At 45.0% G+C, this 27632-nt stretch overlaps 2 protein-coding genes across 9 annotated transcripts in view; both read right to left on the bottom strand.

The window, feature by feature from the left end:
• GLT1D1 (glycosyltransferase 1 domain containing 1) overlaps window positions 1-27632 on the bottom strand; it is a 140231-nt gene that overhangs the window by 102192 nt on the left and 10407 nt on the right. For 6 of the 8 annotated variants that reach the window (XR_008492957.2, XM_054444237.1, XM_054444232.1 and 3 more), the window contains exons 2-3: window positions 14223-14371; window positions 1106-1211 (exon numbers count right to left, since the gene is read on the bottom strand). Coding sequence is in view for 7 of the 8 variants with exons in the window: in XM_054444237.1 (XP_054300212.1) it covers window positions 1106-1211; window positions 14223-14371 (255 nt within the window). In the remaining variant the exon portion in view is untranslated. The remainder of the gene's footprint in view (window positions 1-1105; window positions 1212-14222; window positions 14372-27632) is intronic. The other 2 variants (XM_054444233.1, XM_063646810.1) reach the window with 1 other exon arrangement.
• LOC129010243 (small ribosomal subunit protein eS12-like) lies at window positions 2117-2559 on the bottom strand. The gene has a single exon (XM_054444238.2). It carries the CDS (start codon window positions 2491-2493, stop codon window positions 2137-2139), a length of 357 nt encoding a protein of 118 aa, XP_054300213.1. The 5' UTR covers window positions 2494-2559; the 3' UTR covers window positions 2117-2136.

Raw genomic sequence — 27632 nt, 5'->3', positions numbered from 1 at the left:
AAGAGAAGAGAGAAGAGAGAAAGAAGACTGACCCATTTCAAAGTTCAGTTTGATTACACAGCGCTCAGCACAAGTGACTCCTTTCTGTCTTGGGCTGGTCTGCTGGGGCACAGCGCAGGGGCCAGTCCAGAACAACAGCCTCCGATGAACCTCCTTTCACCACGTTGACATGGAAAAGTTGGGAAGTACAGCGCTGGAAGGAATTCTCAACTGGGAATAATAACTTCCCCCACCCAGGGGGCATTAGAATTATAGGGAGACATACTAAGGTAGTTGTGGTACCTGGAGGCTGCTGCCCATGATTAGTATCTGGGATCAGAGATGTGCAGGGCAGCCCCCAGGATTATCACAGTGACCCCTGTGAGAAGTTTCACTCAGAGCATGTAGAGCTGTTCTCACAGCAGCTACCTCTCAGGTCCCCAGGACAGCTAGAGGGACATACCCAAGGAAAAGGCCTGAGCCACAGTTTAGAAATCCTGTTGGTGGCCCTTCTTGCAAATGGCATATATAGCTCAGAAAGCTACATAGATAAGACCCATGCCAAAGACAGTCTACTTGGGCAAACCTGATGCGAACTAGATCCTAATTTGTGTGCTGCTAAGGCTGCAGTTTGCCTGTGATCCGTGTTTTCTACATCCAGAACACCTCTTTTTTGAGAAGAGGGCTTTGCTCTACCACTCAGGCTGGATTGCAACCATAGCACACGGTAGCCTTGGGCTCCTGGGCTCCAGCAATCCTCCCGCCTCAGCCTCCCAAGCAGCTGGGACCACAGGTGTGCCTCACTATCAAGTGATCCTCCTGCCTCAGCCTCCCAAACAGCTGGGACCACAGGCGTGCCTCACTATGCCCGGCTCCATGCAGACCATTTTAAAGAGGCTTATCTAATATTAACTGTAGTTGAAGACTTAAGTGCAATAACCTGTTAGCAATGACTATTTGTGGCCAAATAAAAATGTACCAAATGAAAGAAAAGGTTACAAGAAATTGGTTTTAAGTGATAAGATGTAAACCTTCCCGACAATTGGTGCCCTCGGTCTTTGGTTTCAATTAATTCCATTCACATAGTTTAAATGTTTGGCATGGGTGAAATTCTCGCAGGTATTACCTGGCTTCCTCAAGAACTCTGCCCATGACTGTGTTTTTTTCTGCCTGGTTGGCATCTTCATTTACATCAGTTCCACCAAAGATGACTCCAAAAGGGATTCGGTGGCCTGCAAAACAATGACAGTCACAAAGCAGAATTTAGCCCTAAAAACAGCCTTCACCAACCATTCCCAAGCAAGGATCTTAAACACTGAGGTTCCCAGATCACAGGAGCTGTGCATTGCTATATGTTTAGCTGCATCCACCTCTCCTGGATAGCAGAATAGGTATCACTACAATAAACACAACACCAAGAGGAATCACGGAAGGCCCCAACCACTGTTGTCAGGGCTATCTTTCAATTAATTCATTTTAAACTTTAGCAAATAAAAAATATTGGTAGCCATCGTCTATCAAAGCCAAGCTTATCATTCCTAGGAAATCGGCTAATCTGGCATCATCAAAATTCATGACAAAAAAAAGGGCTCTCCAAACTGAGTCCTATTATTCATCAGCACCAACAGGCACCGTGCTAGCTTGGGACGAAAACAGGGGAGAGAGAGGTACAGACAACCTTGATGATATCCTCAAGAACTGTTCAGTACAGCAGGGATGATAAATTATGACGGGCACAACTAGGATGAGGGCCAAAATAACACAAGGTGCTGAGCACATAAAGTGGGAAAGAATTTGCAATATGTATATTCCGAGCGACGGGTCCTGTGCGGATGGGAGGCAGTGTGTGAGTCCACTCCCTGCTTCCTCGATGAACATGTCATGAGCGCAGATGGGCAGGACAGGGCATTAGCCCTGCCCATCTCAGGCTGAATGATGTGCTCATCAAAAGCGACTCCCTGAAAGGACTCCCAAAGGTCAACTAAAAATTTCAAAGAGACTTTGGCCTACAAATCACCCAACAGACCAGATCTAACTGGAGTTCACCCAGTTAGATTTCCCAGACAAGATATTTCTTTTTGTGTGTGTGTGTGTGTGAGTCAAAGATTTATTTCTTCATTTATTGCATTTAAAATACTCTTCGATGACATCCTTGGCCTAAGACTCCTTGCCATAGTCCTTAACTACTACACAACTGCAACCAACCACTTTACAGAGTTTCCCCTCTCTGTCAATTTTACAGAGGCCTACCCATTCTCCTAGTTTCTTGTTGTCATCAACCTTAATTAGGTTGATTTGGTGTTCAGCACAAAGGGCTTCCACCAGCTTGACATACATAGGCTCATCACAGTTGGATGCAAGCACACAAAGATGGGCTTGGCGCTTGTCTAAGGCTTTGGCAGCTTCGCAAATTCCACGTGCTAGGCCATCATGGATGAGGGCGGTCTTCAGCACCTCTTGTAAAGCCGTATTAACATCCATTACACCTCCAGCAGCAATGCCTTCCTCGGCCATGGCGGTGGGTTACGGGTGAAGTTGAATCTTGAACGCACCCAAGCCTCCGCCTCCGCGCCACTCGGCAGCGGCAGGGAGAGCCCAAACAAGACATTTCTATCAAGATATTTAAAGGAGAAGATACTGATCTTTCCTTTTACTGGCCTTTGAATTGTTTTTGTCATGTAAATTAGCAGAGCCCATCTTCTTTCTCTCTATCTAGGTCACTCTCACCCTAGAATTCCACTGCTATGAATTCAGCCCCCACATATTAAGCTGAACAATAATAATACCAGCAAGGCTGCTAAAAGTAGCACAGTTTGAAAAGCAACTTACTTATGCATTGGTGAAGACCAACTCTTTTTTTTTTGGATCTGTGTGTGTGTGTGTGTGTGTGTGTGTGTGTATACTCACATAGAAAGACTGGCAAAAAAAAAAAAAAAAACGCATATTGGTGAACAAAACATGCTTGCACAAAAACAAAAGCCATAAACACACATTTCTATATGCACAGAACATCTGTGACAGTACACAAAATAATAACTGTTGTCACCTCTGGGAAAGAGACCTGGAAGGCTACAGATATGGGATGGGCCAGGCACGGTGGCTCACACCTGTAATGCCAGCACTTTGGAAGGCCAAGTTGGGCAGATCACCTGAGGCCAGGAGTTTGAGATCAGCCTGGGCAACGTGGCAAAATTCTGTCTCTATTTTTGTAAAAATACAAAAATTAGCCAGGTGTGGTGGGGCACACCTGTAATCCCACCTACTCCGAAGGCTGAGGCATGAGAATCACTTGAACCCGGGAGGCAGAGGTTGGAGTGAGCTGAGATCATGCCACTGCACTGCAGCCTGGGTGACAGAGTGAGACTCTGCCTCAAAAAAAAAAAATCTGGGTTGGGAGTGAGACTTACTTTTCACTCTGTAACATTTTATATTGTTTGAATTTCTTACTATACACCTGTAAGAACTTTTCCAAAAATACAGAGAGACATAGAAACGCCTGCCCAGTAGAGATGGTTCACCACAGGTGATGGGTTTAGGCTTTGGGAGATGTTGGGACAGAGTGAAGATTTTTCTCATATGGTAAGGACATGAATCTGTGGTAGGAAGAATAATTGCTCCCAGAGATGACCACATCCTAATTCCCAGGACCCATGAGGCTGGGACAGGGGAGGGGCATTACGGTAGACTATCCAGGCAGGCTCAACATAACCACAGGGGTCGTTACAAGTGGAAGAGGGAGGCCAGAGAGTCAAGTTCAGAGTGAGGAAGACCTCACCAGCCTGATGGCTCCGGACATGGAGGAAGGGCCATGAGCCAAGACATGTGGATGCCCCTCAAGGCTGGAAAAGACAAGAAAACAGATTCTCCTCAAGAGCCTCCAGGAAGGAACGCAGCTGCTGACACCTGAATTTCAGCCTGGGAGATCTGCTTTAGCTTTCCAACCTCCAGAACAGGCTCCCCTGTCACAGCCTCAGGGGTCCTGGGAAGTAGGATGTGGACATCTCTGGGAGCAATTATTCTCCAGACCTGGAGGTCAGGTGACGAATTTCTGTTGTCTGAAGCCACTGGGTTTGTGGTAAATTATTACAGCAGCAGTGGGAAACTGATACACCCTACTGCCACAAAGGGACTGTATTAGTCCATTTTCAAGCTGCTGATAAAGACATACCCAACTGGCATGGCAACTGGATATGTCTGGGCAATTTACAAAAGAAAGAGGTTTAATGGACTCACAGTTCCACGTGGCTGGGGAGACCTCCCAATCATGGCAAAAGGTGAAAGGCACATCTCACATGGCGGCAGACAAGAGAAGACAGCGTGTGCAGGGAAACTCCCCTTTATAAAACCATCAGATCACGAGAGACTTATTCACTATCATGAGAATAGCACGGGAAAGGCCCGCCTCCATGATTCAATTACTTCCCACCAGGTCCTTCCCACAACACACGGGAATTGTGGGAGCTATAATTCAAGAAAAGATTTGGATGGGGATGCAGCAAAACCATATCTGGGATATTCCCCCAATAAAAACTGCTACTAAAGGAGGCTAAGTAAAACAGTGGGAAAGTCGTTCTCAGTGAAATTCCCAAAGACAGAAAAATAGACACCTAAAAGATACACACTATCAATGAGGTTGTTTAAAAGGTGTGAATATATTTAGTACTTAAGATGACAGCCCTTTCTTACTCAATCAGACCAGCAGCAATAACTCATATATGTCAAAGCTAATTTGACCTATCTGGAGAAATCACAGGACTTTCACTCCAGACAGCCCCAGGTTAGAATTCTGCTTCTCCACCTAGAACAGGCATGACTTTGGCCAAGCTACTCAGTGACTGTAGAAAATAACAATGTATTGTACACTTGAAAATTGCTAAGAGAGGGGCCAGGCATGGTGGCTCATACCTGTAATCCCAGCACTTTGGAAGGCCGAGGCGGGTGGATCACTTGAGGTATAGAGTTCGAGACCAGCCTGGCTAACATGGGGAAACCCCATCTCTACTAAAAATACAAAAATTAGCTGGGTGTGGTAGCGCACGCCTTTAATCCCAGCTACCCGGGAGGCTGAGGCAGGAGAATCGCTTGAACCTGGAAAGCAGAGGTTGCAGTGAGCCAAGACTGTGCCACTGCACTCCAGCCTGGGCGACAGAGCGAGACTCTTTCTCAAAAAAACAAGACTCTTATAAATTCACCCATGATTGCAATTGAAAAATTCTGGAAGTCCTCTGCTATAACATGATGTAGCATGATGTAGATAAAATATTTTTGCAAACTCTCTTTTTATTATTCTACATATATATGGTGTACAACATGATGTTTTAAAATATGTATACATTGTGGAATGACTAAATCAAGCTAATTAGGCCAAGCGCGGTGGCTCACACCTGTCATCTCAGCACTTTGGGAGGCCAAGGCAGGAGGATTGCTCCAGCCCAGGAGTTTGAGACCAGCCTGGGAAACACAGCAAGACCCCATCTCTTTAAAAAAAAAAAAAAAATCAAGCTAATTAACATATGTATTACCTCACATATTTATCATTTACTTGGTGATGAGAACACTCAAAACCTACTCCTCTCTTAGCAATTTTTTTTTCTATTTTTTGAGACAGAGTCTCACTTTGTCACCCAGGCTAGAGTGCAGTGCTGCTATCTTGGCTCACAGCCTCCACATCCCAGGTTCAAGTGATGCTCCTGCCTCAGCCTCCCAAGTACTGGGATTACAGGCAGCACCACCACGCCCAGCTAATTTTTGTATTTTTAACAGAGACAGGGTTTCACTATGTTGGCCAGGCAGCTCTCGAACTCATGACCTCAAGTGATCCACCCGCCTCAGCCTTCCAAAGTGCTGGGATTACAGGTATGAGCCACCACACCTGGCCCCTCTCTTAGCAATTTTCAAGCGTACAATACATTGTTATTTACTACAGTCACCATGCTGTGCAATAAATCTTGAATGTATTCCTCCTAGCTGAAATTTTGTGCTTTTTGACCAACGTTTCCCTAATCTCCTCACAATCCTGAGCACCTGGTAACCATCCTACTACTCTCTGCTTCTATGAATTTGACTTTTTGGATTTCACAGACAAGTGAGAACCATGAGGTATTTGTATTTCTGTGCCTGGCTTATTGTATTTAGCATTATGTCCTCCAGGCTCATCCATGTTGTTACAAACGACAGAATATCCTTCGTTTTCCATTACATATATATACCCCATTTTCTGTATCCATTTACCATCAATGGGCACAGGTTGATTCCCTGTCCTGGCTATTTTGAATAGTGCTGCAGTGAACATGGGGTTGCAGATATCTCCTCCACACACTGATTTCATTTCCTTTGCACATATACCCAGAAGTGGGATTGCTGGATCCTACGGTAGTTCTATTTTTCATTTTCGAGGATATATTTGCAAACTCTTACTCACTCTTCAAAACCCTATTCAGTCATCCCCTTGTTTCTGAAATCTTCTCCACGTCTCTCAGAAGTAAATCCTTTCCCTTCTACGTCATGCCATGTATCATAAGGTCTTGGGTTTTATTTGTAGATTAGAAGATTCTCTTATTTATGTCTGCACCCCTTGCTCTAATATGATGGCACTCAAAGTTCGGTCCTCAAACAGCATTTGCTGAAATGCACTGAGAATGAAGAGTGGTACAAAAACTATTTTCCAAGTGGGTTGACTCAGAGCCACCCACGTAAGGGTCTTATTCCTAAATCAGTGCTTGTGCTAGAGGTTTGTCTCTCCCAGTAATCTGCTGAGAAAAACAGAAAATCATAGCTTTCTAAACTTGGCTTCTTCTTTTTTTTTTTTTTTTTTGAGATGGAATCTAGCTCTGTCGCCCAGGCTAGAGGGCAGTGGCGCGATCTCGGCTCACTGCAAGCTCCGTCTCCCGGGTTCAAGCTATTCTCCTGCCTCAGGCTCCCGAGTAGCTGGGATTACAGGCATCCACCACCATGCCCAGCTAATTTTTGTATTTTTAGTAGAGATGGGGTTTCACCATGTTGGCCAGGCTGGTCTTGAACTCCTGACCTCGTGGATCCCCCCGCCTCAGCCTCCCAAAGTGCTGGGATTACAAGCATGAGCCACCACGCCCGGCCCTAAACTTGGCTTCTCAATCAGCCACCCGACCTTATCTGCTTCCTTATTAGGCTCAAGCCTAAAGCATATTCTTAAAAAGAAACAAGGCTGGGCGTGGTGGCTCACGCCTGTAATCCCAGCACTTTGGGAGGCGAGGCGGGCAGATAACGAGGTCAGGAGATCGAGACCAGCCTGGCCAACATGGTGAAACCCCGTCTCCACTAAAAATACGAAAATAAGCTGGGCGTGGTGGTGCGTGCTTGTAATCTCAGCGACTCAAGAGGTTGAGGCAGGAGAATTGCTTGAACCAGGGGAGTCAGAGGTTGCGGTGAGCCGAGATCCCACCACTGCACTACAGCCTGGTGACAGAGCGAGACTCTGTCTCAAAAAAAAAATTAAAAATATAAAGAAATAAATAAATAGAAACAGGAGGAGCTTCATTAACACACTGTTGACCAGCATCAAATTAAGTTTTTCCTTGTGTGCCATTTAGGGTATATAGGAAAGAGTCCAGAAAGCACGCTACCTGGGAACAGGCTCCATTCCATCTAAGTTAAGGACACCTGTAAAGTTCTGCTCGCATACACTTGAAACGATGGATTGGTATGCATGCCAAAAATATTTTACAGACATGCCCAAGAGGGAGAAACTAATATAATGTGTTTACTTTGATGTTCATATAATAATTGGTCCATAGCTTAAGGAATTAAAGTTGATATTGTTCTTTAAAACATTTGCAGGCTGGGTGTGGTGGCGCACACCTGTAATCCCAGCATTTTGGGAGGCCAAGGTAGGTGGTGGGTCACCTGAGGTCAGGAGTTTGAGACTAGCCTGGCCAACATGGTGAAATCCCATCTCTACTAAAAATATAAAAATTAGCAGGGCGTGGTGGCGGGCGCCTGTAATCCCAGCTACTTGGGAGGCTGAGACAGGAGAATTGCTTGAACCCGGGAGGTGGAGGTTCAGTGAGCCAAGATCTCGCTATTGTACTCCAGCCTGGGTGACAAGAGCCAGACTCTGTCTCAAAAAAAAAAAAAAAAAAAAAAAAAAAAAAAAATTGCATTACACCTGCAATATATCTGTAATGTGTATTAACGTTGTTAATGTGCTATTTTCCATTATTTGCATATTCTACTTAGCTATTTTATATAATTATTTGCTCAGCAAATACTGATTTTAAACAGAAAAGCAAACTTCCACTTGTCCAAGCTGTTAAGGTTTTACTTAGCAATATTTAATATACACAGTTATATAAATGTGACTAGTTATAACTTGGCAATATGTATGAAAAGCTTTAAAAATGCATATACCCTTTGATCCTGCAAGGTTATTTCTGGAAAATCCTAAAGGAAATAGGCTCCAAAGGTTTATGCAGAAGGCTGTTCATCACGATATTGTTTAAAACTGAGGGGAAACATGGAAATAGGACGTGACCATTCATGACTTGCTGCAAAAGAACATTCGATGACAGAGGAAATACATACGATCTATTTCTAACATATTGTAAAATAGGTTACGACATTATAAGTGTAATATGATTGCAATTTTTAAAATAGACACACAAACTACAGAGCAAGAGTCAGATACAGCAATATCTCTGCATCCAAAGCATTTATCAAAGTGCTTAGCACATACTAAATACTCCACAAAAAATATATATTTTTTATATATTATATATAAGAAATATATATTTATATAGGTATATAAATATATTTATTTTATGTATCTATATCTGTAAATTTTATATACACATATATATATTTTTTTTCGATACAGAATCTCACTCTGTTGTCCAGACTGGAGTTCAGGGGCATAATCTCAGCTCACTGCAACGTTCACCTCCCGGGTTCAAGCGATTCTCCTGCCTTGGTCTCCCGAGTAGCTGGGATTACAGGCACTCGCCACCATGCTCAGCTAATTTTTTTTGTATTTTTAGTAGAGACGGGGCTTCACCACGTGCGCCAGGCTAATCTCGAAATCTTGACTTCAAGTGATCTGCCTGCCTCAGCCTTCAAAGTGCTGGGATTACAGGTGTGAGGCACCAAGCCTGGACTACAGATTTTTTTTTTTTTTTTTGAGATGGAGTCTCGCTCTGTCACCCAGGCTGGAGTGCAGTGGTGTGATCTCGGCTCGCTGCAAGCTCCGCCTCCCGGGTTCACGCCATTCTCCTGCCTCAGCCTCCCGAGTAGCTGGGACTACAGGCGCCCGCCAACACGCCCGGCTAAATTTTTGTATTTTTAGTAGAGACGGGGTTTCACCGTGTTAGCCAGGATGGTCTCGATCTCCTGACCTCATGATCCGCCCGTCTCTGCCTCCCAAAGTGCTGGGATTACAGGCGTGAGCCACCGCGCCCAGCCAACTACAAATATTTTTTAAAAGAAGTTGCAAGCTTAATTGTAAAAGTATATCTTTTTTCCAAACTTAATTTTGAATAAAAACATAAATAAAACCAAAAACACACACACAAACAGTGGTCATTTCTGGCTGGCGAAATTGCAGGTGCCGTATTTTCTTCTTTGTATTTTTACATAGTTTCCAAGTCACCTCCATAAGTAATTTAAAAATCGATAGGTACTATATATTTTTAAATACAGTTTAATCAATAGAAGGGTGTCTAAGAAATGTGTAGTGTATGCACAGAATGAAATATCACACAGCCAGTTAATGACAGGGTAGGGCAACTCAATGTCCGCAACTGGTACAGAGAAGGTCCCCAGATACTTTGTTAAGTGAAAACCTCACAGTGCACAGGGACAGCTCTTCTTACTGACAATGGTTCTGGTGCTTTTTACACATGATGCTACACAGAGAGACTTTAACCTTCAAAAACATAACCCTGAGGAATAAATACAGTTTAATTTCCATATGGACAACAACTAGGAATGAACAAGTAAAAGTTTAACCACATTTACTAAGAGTAAGCATGGCTTCAGTTCTCGATATTTATTAGATTGAGCAATGTAACTGATTTTTTTTTCCTCTGGGCAACAGGTTGGTTTTGCGGAGGGCTCCTCTCCTCCTTCATCTCTTAGGAGAAGCAAACCTAACTTCAGATGACTTTGTGTTTATTTGAAGCAGAGGTCAAGCATGGTAAAATTGAGAACTGTAAGTTTGAAGGAAAAAACAAAAACCCAGCAATCTGACTAGCAATAAGTCCTTGCCTATCTGTTAGTAGAATACGAACTGGAATAACCTTTCCATATAGCATTTTGTCACTGTCAATCAAAACAAACTTACACAGCCCTTTGGCCCACAGGCTTTCCTAGGAATTTATATTTCCAACATGCACATACAATGGAGTAAAGAAATGTAATCGAAAACACTTCAGCCTTGCTTGGAATAGCAAAAAACCAAGAGAGAGACTTTTAATAAGTATGGTGCATTCTCACAGTGGAATACCTCACAGCCAATAAAAACAATAAGATAGATGTAGCTTTGTGGATTTGGAAAAGTAGCTAAGATATGAGTTAAATATACAGACCTAATCCCACTTGTGGGAATAAAATGTTCCACATATGTGTGTAAAACATTTAAAAAGGAATAATAGGGGCTGGCCGCACTTGGTGGCTCCCGCCTGTAATCCCAGCACTTTGGGAGGCTGAGGCCGGCAAACAACTTTATTTAAGTCAGGAGATGGAGACCAGCCTGGCCAACACAGTGAAAGCCCATTTCTACTAAAAACACAAAAAGTAGCTGGGCGTGGTGGCACGCACCTGTAATCCCAGCCATTCTGGAGGCTGAGGCACAAGAATTGCTTAAGCCTGCTAGGCAGAGGCTGCAGTGAGCCCAGATCATGCCACTGCACTCCAGCCTGGGCCACAGAGTGACACTCTGTCTCCCCCCAAAAAAAAAGAAAAGAAAGAAAGAAAGAAATAATAAATGTCACTTTACAGAAAATGACACAACTTGACAACTTGTTGGGGGTGGGGTGGGAAGAGGGAGAACATCAAGAAGAATAGCTAATGGATTCTGGTCTTAATACCTAGGTGATGGGATGATCTGTACAGCAAACCACCATGGCACACGTTTACCTATGTAACAAATCTGCACATCCTGCACACGTACTGCTGAACTTAAAAGTTGAAGAAAAAAAGAAAAGAAAACAACACAACTCACAGTCAACAGAATCACTAAACTCAGGGCCGGGGCTTTGTGACTGCATAGAAGAGTTGCAACAGTCAGTGACAACCTTACAAAGGTTCCTGTTGAGGTGTCAGGGGTTCCAAACTTCATCTTGGCCTATAAGGAAAGTTAAACTCTACACTTCTTTCACATTCAGAGACAAAGCTCAGACTGTGTTTCACTACACTTAAAACCGAATTCAAGGCTGGGTGCAGTGGCTCATGCCTTTAATCTCAGCACTTTAGGAGGCCAAGGTGGGTGGATTGCTTGAGTCCAGGAGTTTAAGACCAGCCTGGGCAACATGGCAAGACCCTGTCTCTAAAAATATACCAAAAAAATAGCCGGGCGTGGTGGCACATGCCTGTAGTCCCACATGCCTGTACTTGGGAGGCTGAGGTGGGAAGGTTATTTCAGCCCATGAAATGGAGGTTGCAGCGAGCCGAGACTGTATCACTGCACTCCAGCCTGGGTAACAGAGTGAGACCCTGTGTCAAAAAAAAAGAAAAAAATAATTCAAAGCCATATACTTGTTCAGCAGAAAATAACTCTCTAGAAATAATACTTTCAGAAACACTGTCCGCATGTACAGAAAAGTTAGTTTAGATTGTTCAAGCACGGATGCAAAAATATGGAAGTACAGATATATTCTCCCAAGTTCATATGCTATGACGTCTGTACAGAGACAAGCGTTCCAATGGATGAAATAGAAAAATTAAAGACAACGTAAATGTTTATTAATTGAAGACTTTAAATGATGGCACCTCCGCACAATGGATGAGATAGATCTATGTATGTGCCACTATGGGAGAAAGTTCCCAGATGTGTGGCTGAGTGGTGAAAAGGAAGATGCTGAATATATATTCAGCAGTGGGCTTCCATTTGTGTGTGTGTGTTTAAGGTGGGGGAGGAGGTACATATAAATACATGCACGGGTGTATGTGAACCTCCTCGTATGCATGCTCTGTGTAGTGCCCTCTCACACCGAATAGTGCTGACCTGTGTAATCAGAAGGATATTGTGGGATTCATATTGTATTGACTTCCGAGCCTGGGTCATGAAAAATAAGGCAATTTCCAACTTGCTTTTCTTTTGATGGTTCTCTCAGGGAGAAGCTGGTCATCACATCATGAGGACACTCAAGAGGGCCATGGAGAAGACCATGTGGTGAGGAACTGAGACCTCCCACCAACAGCCTTATGAGTGCACTATAATGGATGCACATCAGCAAGCCCCAGTCAAGCCACCAGATGAGACTGCAGCCTCATGGGAAACCCTGAGACAGACCACCCAGCTAAGCTGCTTTTGAATGCCCACAGGAACTACTAGATAACAAATGTACTGTGATAAGCAACTAAGTTGGGGCAGGGGGTAATTTGTTATGTAATAATAGATAATCAATATAGTACATATATTTCTAGGAGAATATACACAAGAAAATGGTAACTGTGGTTACTTATGGAAATGAGAAATAATACGATGGGGATAAGAGGTGGGAGACAGGTTTACTTGTCATACTATACCACTCAATTACATTTTACTCTACACCGGGGCAATTTTTCATGTATTACCTGAAAAAATAAAAAAGAACACATAGTAAGATGTGCCCATATATGAAGACAGTGTTTGGAGAGGGCTCAACTTGCTGTGGAAAAGGAGGCAGAAAAAAGAGCTGGAGCTTAAATAAGGTTTGATACAGTGTGGAAAAATGAAAAAATCACCTTCAGTAAAAAACCTCTAAAATTTTTGAAAGTGTGACACATTTTGCTGACCAAAATTTAATCCTGATGTGATGATGACTGGAGCAAATTTTGATCCTCCAATGACATGCTATTACTATTCCTTAAAATGGTGCAGCACAAATGATACCACTACTATGTCATTTAATTCATGTTTGAAGAAAGTCACTCAGGCCAGACAATAACAAAAATATCTGTCTTGCCTTTATTTGGTGGCTGCTATACTCTCAGTAAAGTCAGATGGGTCTTGCAAGTGTTAAGAAAAATTTTCCACAACCTGAAAATAAGGTCAAGAATAAAATAAGAATAAATAAGGTCCACATGCACTTTCTTGCAATGTTCTAGGAAGCCACAATTAAAAGGGTCCTCTAAAGATTAATTTTCTGTTAATCTTTAGAGGTATTGTTGTTTGACTTCACTATTTACTATTAATTGAAAGCTCATACTCTGTGAAGTTACATTAAGCCATTTGTAGCTTTGTGTCAGATAGAGATGTAAATCATTTCTGTCCAGTAGAAAAGATACTTCCAAAGCTTGGGGCCCATTGCCTTGTTGGATGTTAATCAGTTCTGCAACTAACCTCATGAATTTACTCTGACATTCTTTATTAAATTGCCTATTTAAACTCCAGTTGCTCAAATGTGCTTTAAACTGGTTTTAACATTAGTAGTTTCCTCATAAATTGATGCGTTGAACAACATCTTTCATAAGTGCTCTATTTGTAAAAGAATTCTTTTGAAAAAAATATATTTTGAAAGATGAAATATGTATTGAAAAAATTCAGGGCCAGGCTCATGCCTGCAATCCCAGCACTTTGGAAGGCTGAGGAGGATGGATTACTTGAGCCCAGGAGTTCAAGACCAGCCTGGGCAACAAAGATGAAACCCTATCTCTGAAAAAAAAAATTAAATTAGGGGACATGGTGGCATGCACCCCATAGTTCCAGCTACTTGGGAGGCTGAAGTGGGAGGATTGCTTGAGCCCACGAAGCGGAGGTTGCAGTGAGCCGAGATTGTATCACTGCACTCCAGCCTGGGTGAGAGTGAGACCCTGTCCCAAAAAACAAATAAACAAAAACTAAGGATGATACTTTTAATGTGGTAAAAACAGTTTCAATACACATCCATTCTTGACTGTTATAACATTTAAGAAAATTGTGCACTAAGAAAGCAAACCAAAGAGATTATTGCATGTCTCCCATTTCTGAACTGGATAAACAGGAGACACTGTTTCCTGTACTATTAGACATTACAGGCGCTTCTGGTTTTCAGAATTTCTAGTGTTTTACTTTTGAAGAGAAAGAGGATTACCTTGCAAAAGCCTGCCTCCCCTATAGAGATGAAGAGCCAGGGCAGCCTCACAGTTCTCAGCCAAGATGAGGTTTGCGATCTCAGATGGGCTTTCAAAGTCAAAGGCATCTTTCAAAATGCACACGTGCCCTGCAGCCTCTAGATGGGCCCTTTATCAAAAAATACAGAGAAAGGAGAAGATGAGGGGAAAATGTTAATATGTAACAGGTTGCTGCGACAGTTAGGATTTTTTTTTTTTGGTTGTTGTTACTGTTGTTGTTGTTGAGACAGAGTTTCACTCTTGCTGCCCAGGCTGGAGTGCAATGGTGTAGTCTCAGCTCACTGCAACCTCCGCCTCCTGGGTCTTCAAGTGATTCTCCTGCCTCAGTCTCCCTAGTAGCTGAGACTACATGGGTGCACCACTATGCCTGGCTAATTTTTTGTATTTTTAGTAGAAACGGGGTTTCACCATGCTGGTCAAGCTGTTCTCAAACTCTTGACCTCAGGTAATCCACCTGCTTTGGCCTCCCAAAGTGCTGGGATTACAGGCATGAGCCACTGTGCTCAGCCACTATGATTAAGATTTTAAATGAATTCCATAAGATGACTTATTTACTGAATCACCCTTTGTAAGCACCCTGCCTTAAAATACAAGAGAAGGCCTAGAATCAATGACATTAACCATTCATCTGCCAGTCTCAGATACCCAGGACTGTGGCTGGGACGGAGGCCATTGGAAGGAAGGTTGACCCAGGAGGCCTTGACAGCCTTTAGACATGGGGTACACACTGCCACCTCCAGTGGCATTTGCCATACCGGACAGCTCCTTTTCTATTTCCTTAATTCCACATTTTCTCTCCTGTCCCTGAATTGTGGTATCTAAAGATTGTTTTTGGGCCTGTGTTGCTCAGTTCTTTGAAAAGACTTCAAAAGTCACCTATTATCATAGCTTCAAAAAATACTTCCTGGTCTTTCCATTCTACCTGCTACACACACACACACACACACACACACACACACACAATATTTATGTCTTTCAAACATGTCTCTTCTCTTTCTCTCCACCTTAGTTTCAGTTCCTGGTAACATAAATATAAAATACCTCATAAACAAAAAAGAAATTTTTTCAATAGTGACAACAACATGAACAAAATCAGAAGACAAATGAGAAACTGGGGAAAAAACTATTTACGACTCATAAAGAAAAAAGTTCATCTGCTTAATATATAAAGAGCATTCGTAAATCAATAAAGAAAAAAGGCTAACAACACAATAGGAAAACGGAGATGAGAGCTGGGTGAGGTGGCTCAGGCCTGTAATCCCAGCACTTTGAGAACTTTGAGAGGTCGAGGCAGACAGATCACTTGAGCCCAGGAGTTTGAGACTAGCCTGGTCAATACGGTGAAACACCATCTCTATTTAAAAAAAAAGTTTTAATGCACTGGGCATGGTGGCACATACCTGTAGTCCTAGCTACTTGGGAGGCTGAGATGGGACGACTGCTTGAGCCTATGAGGTTGAGGCTGTAGTGAGCCATGATTGTGCCACTGTACTCCAGCCTGGGTGACAGAGCAAGACCCTGTCTCAAAAAAAAAAAAAAAAAAAGCCAGCCACAGTGGCTCAAGCCTGTAATCCCAGCACTCTGGGAGGCTGAAGCAGGCAGATCACTTGAGGTCAGGCGTTCGAGGCCAGCCTGGCCAACATGGTGAAATCCCGTCTCTACTAAAAATACAAAAATTAGCTAGGTGTGGTGGTGCACGCCTATAATCCTAGCTACTGGGGAGGCTGAGGCACAAGAATCGCTTGAACCCAGGAGGCAAACGTTGCAGTGGGCCGAGATTGTGCTACTGCACTCCAGCCTGGGCAACAGAGTGAGAGAAAGAAAGAAAGAGAGAGAGAGAGAGAGAGGAAGGCAGGCAGGCAGGCAGGCAGGCAGGAAAAGGGAAAGAAAGAAAGGAGAAAAAGAAAAATAGAGATGGGCACAAAATTGCAGTCCATAGAAAAAGAAATACAACTGGGCTCTTGAACAAAGAAAATGATGCTTTTAATATCAGTCATCTTTTTAATCCAGAAAATCTGTAAAGATTAAAAAGTTGACCTGAGGCTTCCTGAAATAAACACTCCTATACATTATCTGTGAGAGAGCAAATTGGTACAACCTCTCTAGCGGGCTATGCAACAGCAGCTAGAATATTTTAAATGCACAAACTCTGTGACCAAATAACTCCACTTCTAGGAATTTATTCCAAAGATAGACTTGGATATATGTGCAAAAGCATGTACCCAGGAATACGCACTGCAGCTGTGAAGTAGCAAAAACACTAAAAAGCTACCTCACCGCGCATCCACAGGGCCCTCGTTATATTATGGTAGACGGACCTCATCATGTTCTTTTGCCATCAAAAGAATGCAGTAGATCACTATGAGGTATTAAGAATGAATTCCAAGATTCACTATTAATGAAAACAGAGCACAGTGAAGAATACTTTTGGGTATATACACTTTGCGTGCATAGAATATATCTAGAAGGATACATTAAAAAGAGATAACAATGATTGTGTCCAAAGAGGAGAATCAGGCCAGGTGCAGCGGCTCCCACCTGTAATCACAGCACTTTGGGAGGCAGAGGTGGGAGGATCATTTGAGCTCAGGAGTTCAAGACCAGCCTAGACAACATGATGAAACTCTGTCTCTACAAAAAATTTTTTAAATTACCTGGGTTTGGTGACATGCACCTGCGATCCCAGCTGTTTGGGAGGCTGAGATGGGAGGATCGATGAGTCCAGGAATTCAAGGCTGCAGTGAGCCATGATCACACGACTGCACTTCAGCCTGGGTCTCAACAGAGCGAGACCCTGTCTCAAAATGAAAGAAAGAAACAGAGAGAGAGAGAGAGACAGAGAAAGAGAAAGAAAGAGACACACGAGCTTTTGTATTGTGGGATAGTTTTTACCACATGCATATATTATCTTTTTAAATTGTTTGAGGGGTGTGTGTGTGTGTGTGTGAGTGTGTGTGTGCATGTAGATACACAACAAATGGGACCAGGTCTCTTTTCTGATTAAAACCTGCAAAGAGCTCACCGTATTCAGCTCAACTGTCAGCGGCATGAGAATGGTGACCATTTCCATCCTGCTTAGGGAATCAACTAATGGCTGAGCGTGTCTCTGGGATAAATGCCTCAGCCCAGAACGCAGCTCACCCCGCATGGCAGAAGTGCACTCCACGCCAACCACCCTCCCACGGCAGGACCTTGGGACCTTGGGCACATCACGCTCCCTTCTTGAGTCTCCACGCCTCTGACATGACACTTCCGAGTGCCAGCTCCTTCCAGAGAACTCTCCTGACAGCCCCAGGTCCTACCACACCACAGTCTCTCAAAATTCCCATTTCGTTTTGAGCCTATCTGTTATAACCCCTCTGCACTGCATTTATATGGAAGATGGAGTCACATCTTACTCGGGGCACTGATTACAAAATCAGCACATACAGGAAAATCAAGTACACTTAAAATTACCCTTGAATCGGCCGGGCGCGGTGACTCACGCCTGTAATCCCAGCACTTTGGGAGGCCGAGGTAGGCGGATCAGGAGTTCAAGACCAGCCTGACCAACATGGTGAAACCCTGTCTCTACTAAAAATACAAAAAAATTAGCTGGGCATGGTGGCATATGCCTGTAATCCCAGCTACTTGGGAGGCTGAGGCAGAAGAATCGCTTGAACCCGGGAGGCGGAGATTGCAGTGAGCCGAGATCGCGCCACTGCACTGGGTGACAGAGCGAGACTCCGTCTCAAAAATAAATAAATAAATAAAAATAAAAAACAAATTTAAAAAAAATTACCCTTGAAAATCTCTTAAATCATCCAGACAGTACTATAGAACAAAGTTCAAGTCCAACCTAGCCTTTTTTTTTTTGTAATTCCAGCAATTAAATAATTATTAATTCAGCTGAACACCAGGTGAATTAACTGGTGTGCATTTAGGGGTAATATTGCACAAAATCATGAGTAAAACAAAGAAGAGGAGGACAAAGACGAGAGGAGGAGGAAGTAGGGGGAGGTCTAGAGCCTTTAAACACTGTGTTCATAAAATGACCAAGTTGCTAGGACTGTGGGAACCACAAAGAAACACTAGGTTCAAATCGTCTGGCTCACATTGACTCTAGGGCATACGGTGAGATTCTACACTGTACTAATATGTGGATGATATTTTTCTCTCTCTCCTTCTGTTTCTTTTTCGTAATATAAAGTGTCACAACATCACTGTGCAAATAAAGAATAACTAGGGCCTTGAGACCTAAGTTGGTTTAACTTACTGAAGTGCATCGTATATCTTGAGCCTACCATTTTCACTGTTAATTTTGATCCAGTCATTGTGGGTCAGTAACATTCCTTCTCTCCCCACCAAACCTAGCATCCTTTGGAAATGCTGAAGGTAACTGACCAGCAGAACCAGGAAAGATGCCTGCAGCAGTCAAGCTATCGGCTCGCTTCAGCCTAAAAAAATATAAAATATATCACACAAAAATAAGGATTCAACATGCTTCTGACCATGGGTGAATAATTGCTATTCTGTGTTCTTCGTAAAGCTCTAAGAAATGAGAAGCCAAAAATAAACACTGATAGATGGGAAAGGGGCTGAATTCTACTTGGAGAGTCCATTCCTGAGGGACTCATGACTTATGCAGAATCGATACAGCACAGCACATGGAATGCAGGTGGTTACATAGAGACAATCGGTAGTTCCTGATTTATTAAGGTGTTTTTGTTTGTTTGTTTGTTTGTTTTTGAGACAGGGTCTTGCTCTGTGGCACAGGCTGGAGTGCAGTGGCATAATCTCAGCTCATTGCAACCTCTGCCTCATGGGTTCAAGCGATTCTTGTGCCTCAGCCTCCAGAATAGCTGGGATTACAGGCATGTGCCACCACGCACAGCTAATTTTTGTATTTTTAGTAGAGACGGAGTTTCACCATGTTGGCAGGCTGGTCTCGAACTCCCAACCTCAGGTGATCCGCCTGCCTCAGCCTCCCAAAGTGCTGAGATTACATGCATGTGCTACCGTGCCCAGCCTATTAAGCATATTTTTAAACGGCATTTTGACACTAACTTTGCAATCTCATAAATATTCTAAATAAATTTGTCTAATCTAAATTATTCATGAACTAAAATTGTACCCTTGTTTCTGGTTGACTTGCAACACCTTTAAATCAATCTATGCTCTCTCCTTCTGTCATGTAATAATTCAACTAATAAATTCACTGAGCACCTATTATGCCCAAATAATTCTGATTTGATTTAAAAAGGCTTTCTTGAAAATAAAAGCATCTCCCATAGAGATTTTGGGCACTTGGCAGGTCCACAAAGAGAAGAAGCCTATGTGTGCGCCCCTGACTCAAGATTCACAGACTCTCTGTGGCTCCCTGGCCGGCAGCCAGACTCTTTACCTGAGTGTACAGTAGAGTTTGGTCATTTCTGTGTTTTGGTTTTGTTTTTTTGTTGTTGTTTTTTTGAGACAGTCTCAAAAATATTTGCTGGACTGCAAATTTATTTACTTTTTGAGATGGAGTCTCACTCTGTCGCCCAGGCTGGAGTGACTGTAATCCCAGCAGGCTGAGGCAGGTGGATCACATGAGGTCAGGAGTTTGAGACCAGCCTGGCCAACATGGTGAAACCCCGTCTCTACTAAAAATACAAAAAGTAGCCGGGTATGGTGGTGCACGCCTGTAATGCCAGCTATTCAGGAGGCTGAGGCAGGAGAATTGCTTGAACCTGGGACGTGGAGGTTGCAGTAAGCCACGACAGAGCAAGACTCCGCCTAAAAAAAAAAAAGAAAAAAAAAATAGAATACACACAGGAACTCTTTTTTAAAAGAATGCAAAAATTCAATCACCTAACAGGCAAAGTGACTAGATCAGGAAGTGTCTTGAACTCAAATGTCAACTGAGATCAGGTGAAATCAACAAACTGGAGGGAGGATGGTGAAATTATAAGACAGGATGAGCTCTGCACCGAACAGGGGGGGATGCCCATCTGCAGGGTCAGGCCCCCATAGTTCAGTAAGATAAAGAAAGCCACCTGGGGCAGCTGAGCACTAAAACTGTGGCTAATTCGAATAGAAAGGCACTCAGTGTGAAAGACACACGCAGCTCGGTTACACGTGCACATGTATAATATATATTACTACTTACGCATAAATATATAAATTATTTGTATATACATATTTATAATGTGTATTTCAAATATGTTTTATAAATATTCTACTTATATCATAAATATTTCAAACATATAATTTATTTCAAAATAGATGGGGCTGGGCATGGTGACTCACAACTATAATCCCAGCACTTTAGGAGGCCAAGATGGGTGAATGGGTTGAGCCCAGGAGTTTGAGGCCAGCCCGGGCAACATGACGAGACCCTGTCTCTACAAAAAATACAAAAAGTAGCCAAGCATGGTGGTTCACGCCTGTAGTAGTCCCAGCTACTCGGGAAGCTGAGGTGGGAGGACGGCTTTAGCCCTGGAAGACGAGGCTGCAGTGAGTCAAGACGGTGCCACTGCACTCCAGCCTGGACGACCGAGTGAGACCCTGTCAAAGAAAAAAATAAAACAAACGAGGCTGGGTGCAGTGGCTCACGCCTGTATTCCCAGCACTTTGGGAGGCCAAGGCGGGCGGATCACCTAAGGTCAGGAGTTCAAGACCAGCCTAATCAACATGCAGAAACCCCGTCTCTACTAAAAATATAAAATTAGCTGGGCATGGTAGTGCACGCTTATAATCCCAGCTACTCGGGAGGCTGAGGCAGGAGAATCACTTGAACCCGGCAGGCGGTGGTTGCAGTGAGCTAAGATCGTGCCATTGCACTCCAGCCTGGGCAACAGAGCGAGACTCCATCTCAAAAAAAAGAAAGAAAACAAACAAAATAGATCAAAATCATGTTTAGATATGTTGAGTGAAAGAGAATATAATATTAAAGTTGATTTTATCTGTTTCTTTTTGCTATGTTTAATGTGACTACTGGAAAATCTGAGAGGACCCATGGGGCTCACATTATGCTTCCAGGCGAGAGCGCAAGGTCAGACCCCACTGGCTCTGGCAGTCGGTCCCCAGCCTATCGAGGAGCTACTCGTTGCTGCAAGGTTACCAATCTACCCAGAAAAGCCAGGCATTTCAACATCTATGAGAATCTCCCCAGTTCCAACCTGCCTAATGGTATTTCTCACTCCTTCAAGGTCCACAACACCTGTTACTCCTCTACATCTTCAGAAGTTCCCGGAGGCCTGCGTTTCCCATTTCCCTTCTCCATAAGGACGAGTGACGCTTTTGGGCAGGTGTTGCCTCCACAGTGTCTGTTCCCACATGCCCCTTCCTAATACCTCGACCCTCCCTGGCACTTATTTGAGGAGGACGAGCCCCACCTCCAGATCCAAGGGTGCTCCTGCAGGCTCCTGCCAATCAAAACATCCGGCTCTCCACACACCCACCCCTAGATGTTCAATTCTGGGACCTGGGGTCGTGTTTTCAGAGACTCAACCGCGGAGGTTCTCCATGGGCCTGGGATGCAGGGAGCCCCAGGAGGGGCTGGCGAGAAGATTCTGCCAGGAGAGGAAAGCAGATGCAGGAAACGGAGATAAGTGGACTCCTGTCCCTGTCCTCTGCTGGAAAACCACCCCGAGAGGCCCTGCCTCCAGCCTTCTTATGGCAAAAGCCATTACATTCCCTTTATTGTCTAAGACAATTTAGGTTGGGTTTTCAATTCAACTTAGCTTTCAATTCAATTACCCAAGGCTGAAGATCTCTAAGACACACCACAATAATAGCTTAGCGCCCTTATTGTTAGTTTATACACAATCCATCGCAGTCTCTCATCCCCTCAATCCTTCCATTATGAGTCCTTTGGCCTCCTCGGAATTCCAGACCATTGACCTCTGCCCCCTCGGACCCACAGTCCCTCCGGGCTTTTCTCCCAGTTCTGGGGAGATTCCATGCTCCGCCATTTCAATCACTTTCTTGTCAACACCTTAACCACTCCCATCCCCTAGTCTTTCTGTAGCAAGCATGTGAGCATCTGGAACAATGCCAGCCCTGGAGAGTCTCCAGGTCAGCTTTCTCCATGGCAGCCCCGGGCACTGGCGCCTGCTGGGGGACCCCCCGAGGCAGAGGGTAAGTGGAGATCTGTGAGATGGGATCCCAAGTTGCTCACTACTGCGTCGGCACCTCTCATGCATTTTCAGTGACTGAGCGCACCTGCTGTATGCCCAGCACCGTCGGGGCACCAAGGGTTCAGTAAGGAACAAAACATGCACAAACCCCTGCCCTCCAGGTGCCAACTCTCTTTTTTTTTTCTTTTTTTTTTTGAGAAGGAGTTTCACTCTTGTTGCCCAGGCTGGAGTGCAATGGTGCGATCTCGGCTCACTGCAACCTCTGCCTCCCGGGTTCAAGCATTTCTCCTGTGTCAGCCTCCTGAGTAGCTGGGATTACAGGCATGCGCCACCACGCCCAGCTAATTTTGTATTTTTAGTAGAGACGGGGTTTCACCATGTTGGTCAGGCTGGTCTCATACTCCTGACCTCAGGTGATCCGCCCGCTTCGGCCTCCCAAAGTGCTGGGATTACAGGCGTGAGCCACTGCGCCCAAGGGCCAACTTTCTAGAGCAGGGAAAAGGTCAATGAGCCAGAAAATCCCAAATCTTCTCTATGTCAGAGGCAGGTCTTTTGCTCGGGAGGAAAACCACCAGCCCCAGGGAGACAGGGAGAGAGTGTGTGGTGGAAGGGGCTGCTATTTGAGAAGAGTGGGCAGGGGAGGTACCGCTAAAGAAGGTCACCTGAAAGTGGCTGGCGCGGTGGCTCATGCCTGTAATCCCAGCACTTTGGGAGGCCGAATTGGGTGGATCACCTGAGGTCAGGAGTTCGAGACCAGCCTGGCCAACATGGTGAAACTCTGTCTCTACTAAAAACATAAGAATTAGCCAGGTGTGGTGGCGCACGCCTGTAATTTCTGCTACACAGGAGGCTGAGGCAGGAGAATCGCTTGAACCAGGGAAGTGGAGGTTGCAATGAGCTAAGATCATGCCACTATACTCCAGCCTGGGTGACAGAGAGAGATTCGGTCTCAAGAAAAAAAAAAAAAAAAAAAAAAAAAAAAGCCTGAAGGTGATGAGGCAGCAAACCATGTGGATACTGTGGGGGAAAAGATGAAGAGCTAACAAAGTCCAGCACACAGAAGTAGAGAGCAGAATGGTGGTTCCCAGAGGCTGTTGGGGGGCTTGGTGGGGGTCAGGAGGAGGAATAGCTTGTACGGCATGGTGACCATCGTCAATAATAACATACTGCATATTTCAAAATTGCTTAAAAAAAAGATTTTAAATGTTTTCACTACAAAAAATAATAAGTACAATTGCCGGGCACGCTGCCTCACGCCTGTAATCCCAGCACTTTGGGAGGCCAAGGCGGGTGGCTCACGAGGTCTGGAGATCGAGACCATCCTGGCTAACATGGTGAAACCAGGTTGCTACTAAAAAATATAAAAAATTAGCCACGCGTGGTGGCAGGCATCTGTAGTCCCAGCTACTTGGGAGGTTGAGGCAGGAGAATGGCATGAACCCGGGAGGCAGAACTTGCAGTGAGCCAAGATCATGCCACTGCACTCCAGCCTGGGTGACAGACCCAAGACTCTGTCTCAAAAAAAAAAAAAAAAAAAAGGTACAATCATCCCTGGGAATCTGTGGATAACAAAATCCAAGGATGCTTAAGTCCCAGATATAAAATGGCACAGCATTTGCATATCACCTTCACACATCCTCCTGTATACTTTAAATCATCTCTAGATTACTTATAATACCTAATACAATGGAAATGCCATTCAATAGTTGTTCTGCTGTGTTGTTTGGGGTTTTGGGGGGTTTTTGGTCTTTTGGGTTTTTTGTTGTTGTTGTTGTGACAGAGTCTCGCCCTGTCACCCAGGCTGGCGTGCAGTGGTGCAATCTCAGCTCACTGAAACCTCTGTCTCCCAGGTTCAAGCGATTCTCCTGCCTCCGCCTCCCGAGTAGCTGGGATTATAGGCGCATGCCACCATGCCTGGCTAATTTTTGTATTTTTAATAGAGATGGATTTTGCCATGTTGGCCAGGCTGATCTCAAACTCCTGACCTCAGGTGATCTGCCCAATTCGGCCTCCCAAAGTGCTGGGATTACAGGCGTGGGCCACCGGGCCCGGCCTGTGTTGTTTTTTATTTCTATATACTTTTTAAAATTTTGATCTGTAGTAGCTTGGAACTGCAGACATGGAACCCACAGATACGGAATACTGACTGTCTTCAAGGTGACAGACATGTTCGTTACCGTGATATAATCATTCCACAATGTATTCATAGTCCAAAACATCACATGGTAAATACAATTACTAGTTGTCAAACTAAAAGTAACAATGTAAATTTTAAAAATAAATTCAAATAAACAAAAAATAACATCAGTGGGTATTGTATCAGAATATCAGAAAAGCAGGTGCTGTGGGCCTGATGTGGGACGTGCTGGGCTTTGGGAGGTCACAGGGGTCTGGGAAGGGTACGTCACTGAGGGGCCCACAGCGCAGAGGATAGCAGGTCCTGGCAGAAGCCTCGGTGTGTGTTGGATGTGAAGCAGAGAAGAGATGCAATCTGGCTGAGCATTTCACCAGACTCAGTCTGACTGCTGTGTTGAAAGGGAAAAGAGACAAGCTAAGAGGCTTTGGCAATGACCCAGGGAGGGCTGGGGTGGTGACACCTTCCCTCTCCTCCAGCCTCTGAGGTCCTTATCTGTTCTGCCACCAGCAGCTCATGGCCTTGCCTCCTCTACAGAGAAAGTCACAGCTGCAAGACAGGCACACCGTCAAGTGTCCCCCACCACACCTACCCCTCTGGCACCTGCAGGCCTCCGGGCCTCTCCCCGAGGTCCCAGCAGAGGCCACACTCCTTCTCCAGCTCACCCCTCCCCAACAGCTCAGGAGTTAACCACCCCACAGTCATGCCTCTCCCTGTTTCCTCTTCCCACTCACCTTCAGGCAGCATCAAATATGCCCGAGCCCCTTAGAAGGTTTCCCCAGCAACCCAGCATCCTCCCCCAATCAGGCTCTACTCTCTCCTCCCCTGCTCATCACAAAAGGACTTCTGGAAATGAAAGGGTGGCACACATTCACCATCTCCATCTCCCGTGCCTGCCCACTCCTGGGCTTCCACCTGCCACTACTCCTGCGGAACAAGATCAGACAAGATCTCCACAGACCTTCAGGTGCCAACCCTCATTGCCCCTTTGACGTCTTGAGCAGATGGACCTGTTAGCAACATCCAGCATCGCTACCCAGCCCTCCTGCTTGGGAAATTCGTCTTCTTTGGCTTCCCTAAGTTTTCTGGATTTCCGGGGCCCTCTGCCTTCCCAGCCTGGCTCCTTTCTGATCATGTTATATCCCAGTTTGCCCCACCCTTAGTGCAGGACTAAGCAAACTTCATCCCACACTCAGCTTCTCATCTTCAGCCCAGAAGCCTCTCTGAGTGCCCAGGGGTTCCAACTGCCCTAATTCAACAAAAACTTACAGTGTGTCTGACAGGCACCTCGCAGTCAGCATGTTAAGACTCTCCTGCCCCAGCCAAGCTGGCATCAGCCAGTATTGCATGTGCAGGGACCTGCCCACCGTGCACACAGCGGCACAAGTCAGGCCCCTGGAAGTCCCCCTAGTGCTCTTCTCTTCTCTCCCCGCTGCCACAGTATCGCAGGGTCCTTCCAGATAGTATTCAGATCTATACATTTTTTTTTTGAGATGGAGTCTTGCTCTGTCACCCAGGCTGGAGTGCAGTGGCGTGATCTTGGCTCACTGCAAGTTCCACCTCCCGGGTTCACGCCATTCTCCTACCTCAGCCTCCCGAGTAGCTGGGACTGCAGGTGCCCACCACCACGTGTGGCTAATTTTTTTGTATTTTTAGTAGAGATGGGGTTTCACCACTTTAGCCAGGATGGTCTCAATCTCCTGATCTCGTGATCCGCCCGCCTCGGCCTCCCAAAGTGCTGGGATTACAGGAGTGAGCCACCATGCCCGGCCTTTTTTTTTTTTTTTTTTTTTTTGAGTTTTGCTCTGTCACCCAGGCTGGAGGGCAGTGGCGCGATCTCAGCTCACTGCAACCTCTGTTTCCTGGGTTCAAGAAATTCTCCTGCCTCAGCCTCCTGTGTAGCTGGGATTACAGGCATGCACTATCACACCCGGCTAATTCTTGTATTTTTAGTAGAGACAGGGTTTCACCATGTTGGCCAGGCTGGTCTCAAACTCATGACCTCAGGTTATCTGCTGACCTCGGCCTCCCAAAGTGCTGGGATTACAGGCATGAGCCACCACACCTGGCAGATCTATACACTTTCCTTGTTCTTAAAGCAGCAACCTTCATCCCTCATCCTTCAATCCTGACAGCTTTAAACCCAGAATCCACAAGATGACAGTGACAGTGACTGGATTCCACCCCCGAGCTGCCCACTCAGGTCCTCAGCCAACTCCTCTGCGGGGTCTCACAAGCGCCTTCCTGGCTCACGGCGTCCTCCACACACAGCTCCCTCTGCCCAGAATGCACGTCCCAGCCTCTCTCCTCTCGCTAACCCCGATGGCCCCAGCCGAAAAAGTTATTTCCCATATGCGCAAATGCTCACAGAACACTACTCAGGATAGCTCCAAGGTGGAAATGTCCCAAAGGCCCACCATTCTCCAGTTGAGGAGTGGACAAGCAAAAGTGCCCATCCGGCTGATGGGGTATTCCTCAGCCACATGGGAATGAAGGACTGACACTTTAGGCCAAGCCCACAAAAGGGACCACATCGTGTATGATCCCATTCCTACGAAACGTCCAGAATAGGCCTATTCCTAGAGACCAAAGGAAGCCGACTATTTCCCAGGGGCTGGGGGAGGAGCAGAAGGGGAGCGTCTGCTAACGGATATGGGTTTCTTCTGAGAGTGATGGAAATGTTCGGAAATTAGATAGGAGTGACGGTTGCGTGACTTTATGAATACACTAAGAATCCCTGGTGTGTACATACTTTAAAAGGGTGAAGTTTATGATATGTGAATTATATCTCAATTTTTTTCAAAAACTATATGGGGCCGGGTGGGGTGGCTCATGCCTGTAATCCCAGAACTTTGGGAGGCCGAGGAGGGCAGATCATTTGAGGTCATGAGTTCGAGACCAGCCTGATCAACATGGTGAGACCCTGTCTCTACTAAAAATACTAAAAATTAGCTGGGCGTGGTGGCACATGCCTGTAATCCCAGCTACTCAGGAGGCTGAGGCAGGAGAATCACTTAAATCTGGGGGCAGAGGTTGCAGTGGGCCGAGATCGTGCCAGTGCACTCCAGCCTGGGGGACAGAGACTCTGTCTCAAAAAATAATAATAATAATAAACTATATGTGAAATAAAATGTTAT

This window comes from Pongo pygmaeus, chromosome 10 (assembly GCF_028885625.2).
Source record: "Pongo pygmaeus isolate AG05252 chromosome 10, NHGRI_mPonPyg2-v2.0_pri, whole genome shotgun sequence".
Taxonomy (NCBI): domain Eukaryota; kingdom Metazoa; phylum Chordata; class Mammalia; order Primates; family Hominidae; genus Pongo; species Pongo pygmaeus.
The sequence above is the reverse complement of the archived record's forward strand: the minus strand, read 5'-3'. Positions and strand labels throughout refer to the sequence as shown.

What these genes read in the sequence shown, in the direction of transcription:
- LOC129010243 (XM_054444238.2), bottom strand. Translation starts at nt 2,493, where the DNA reads ATGGCCGAGGAAGGCATTGCTGCTGGAGGTGTAATGGATGTTAATACG.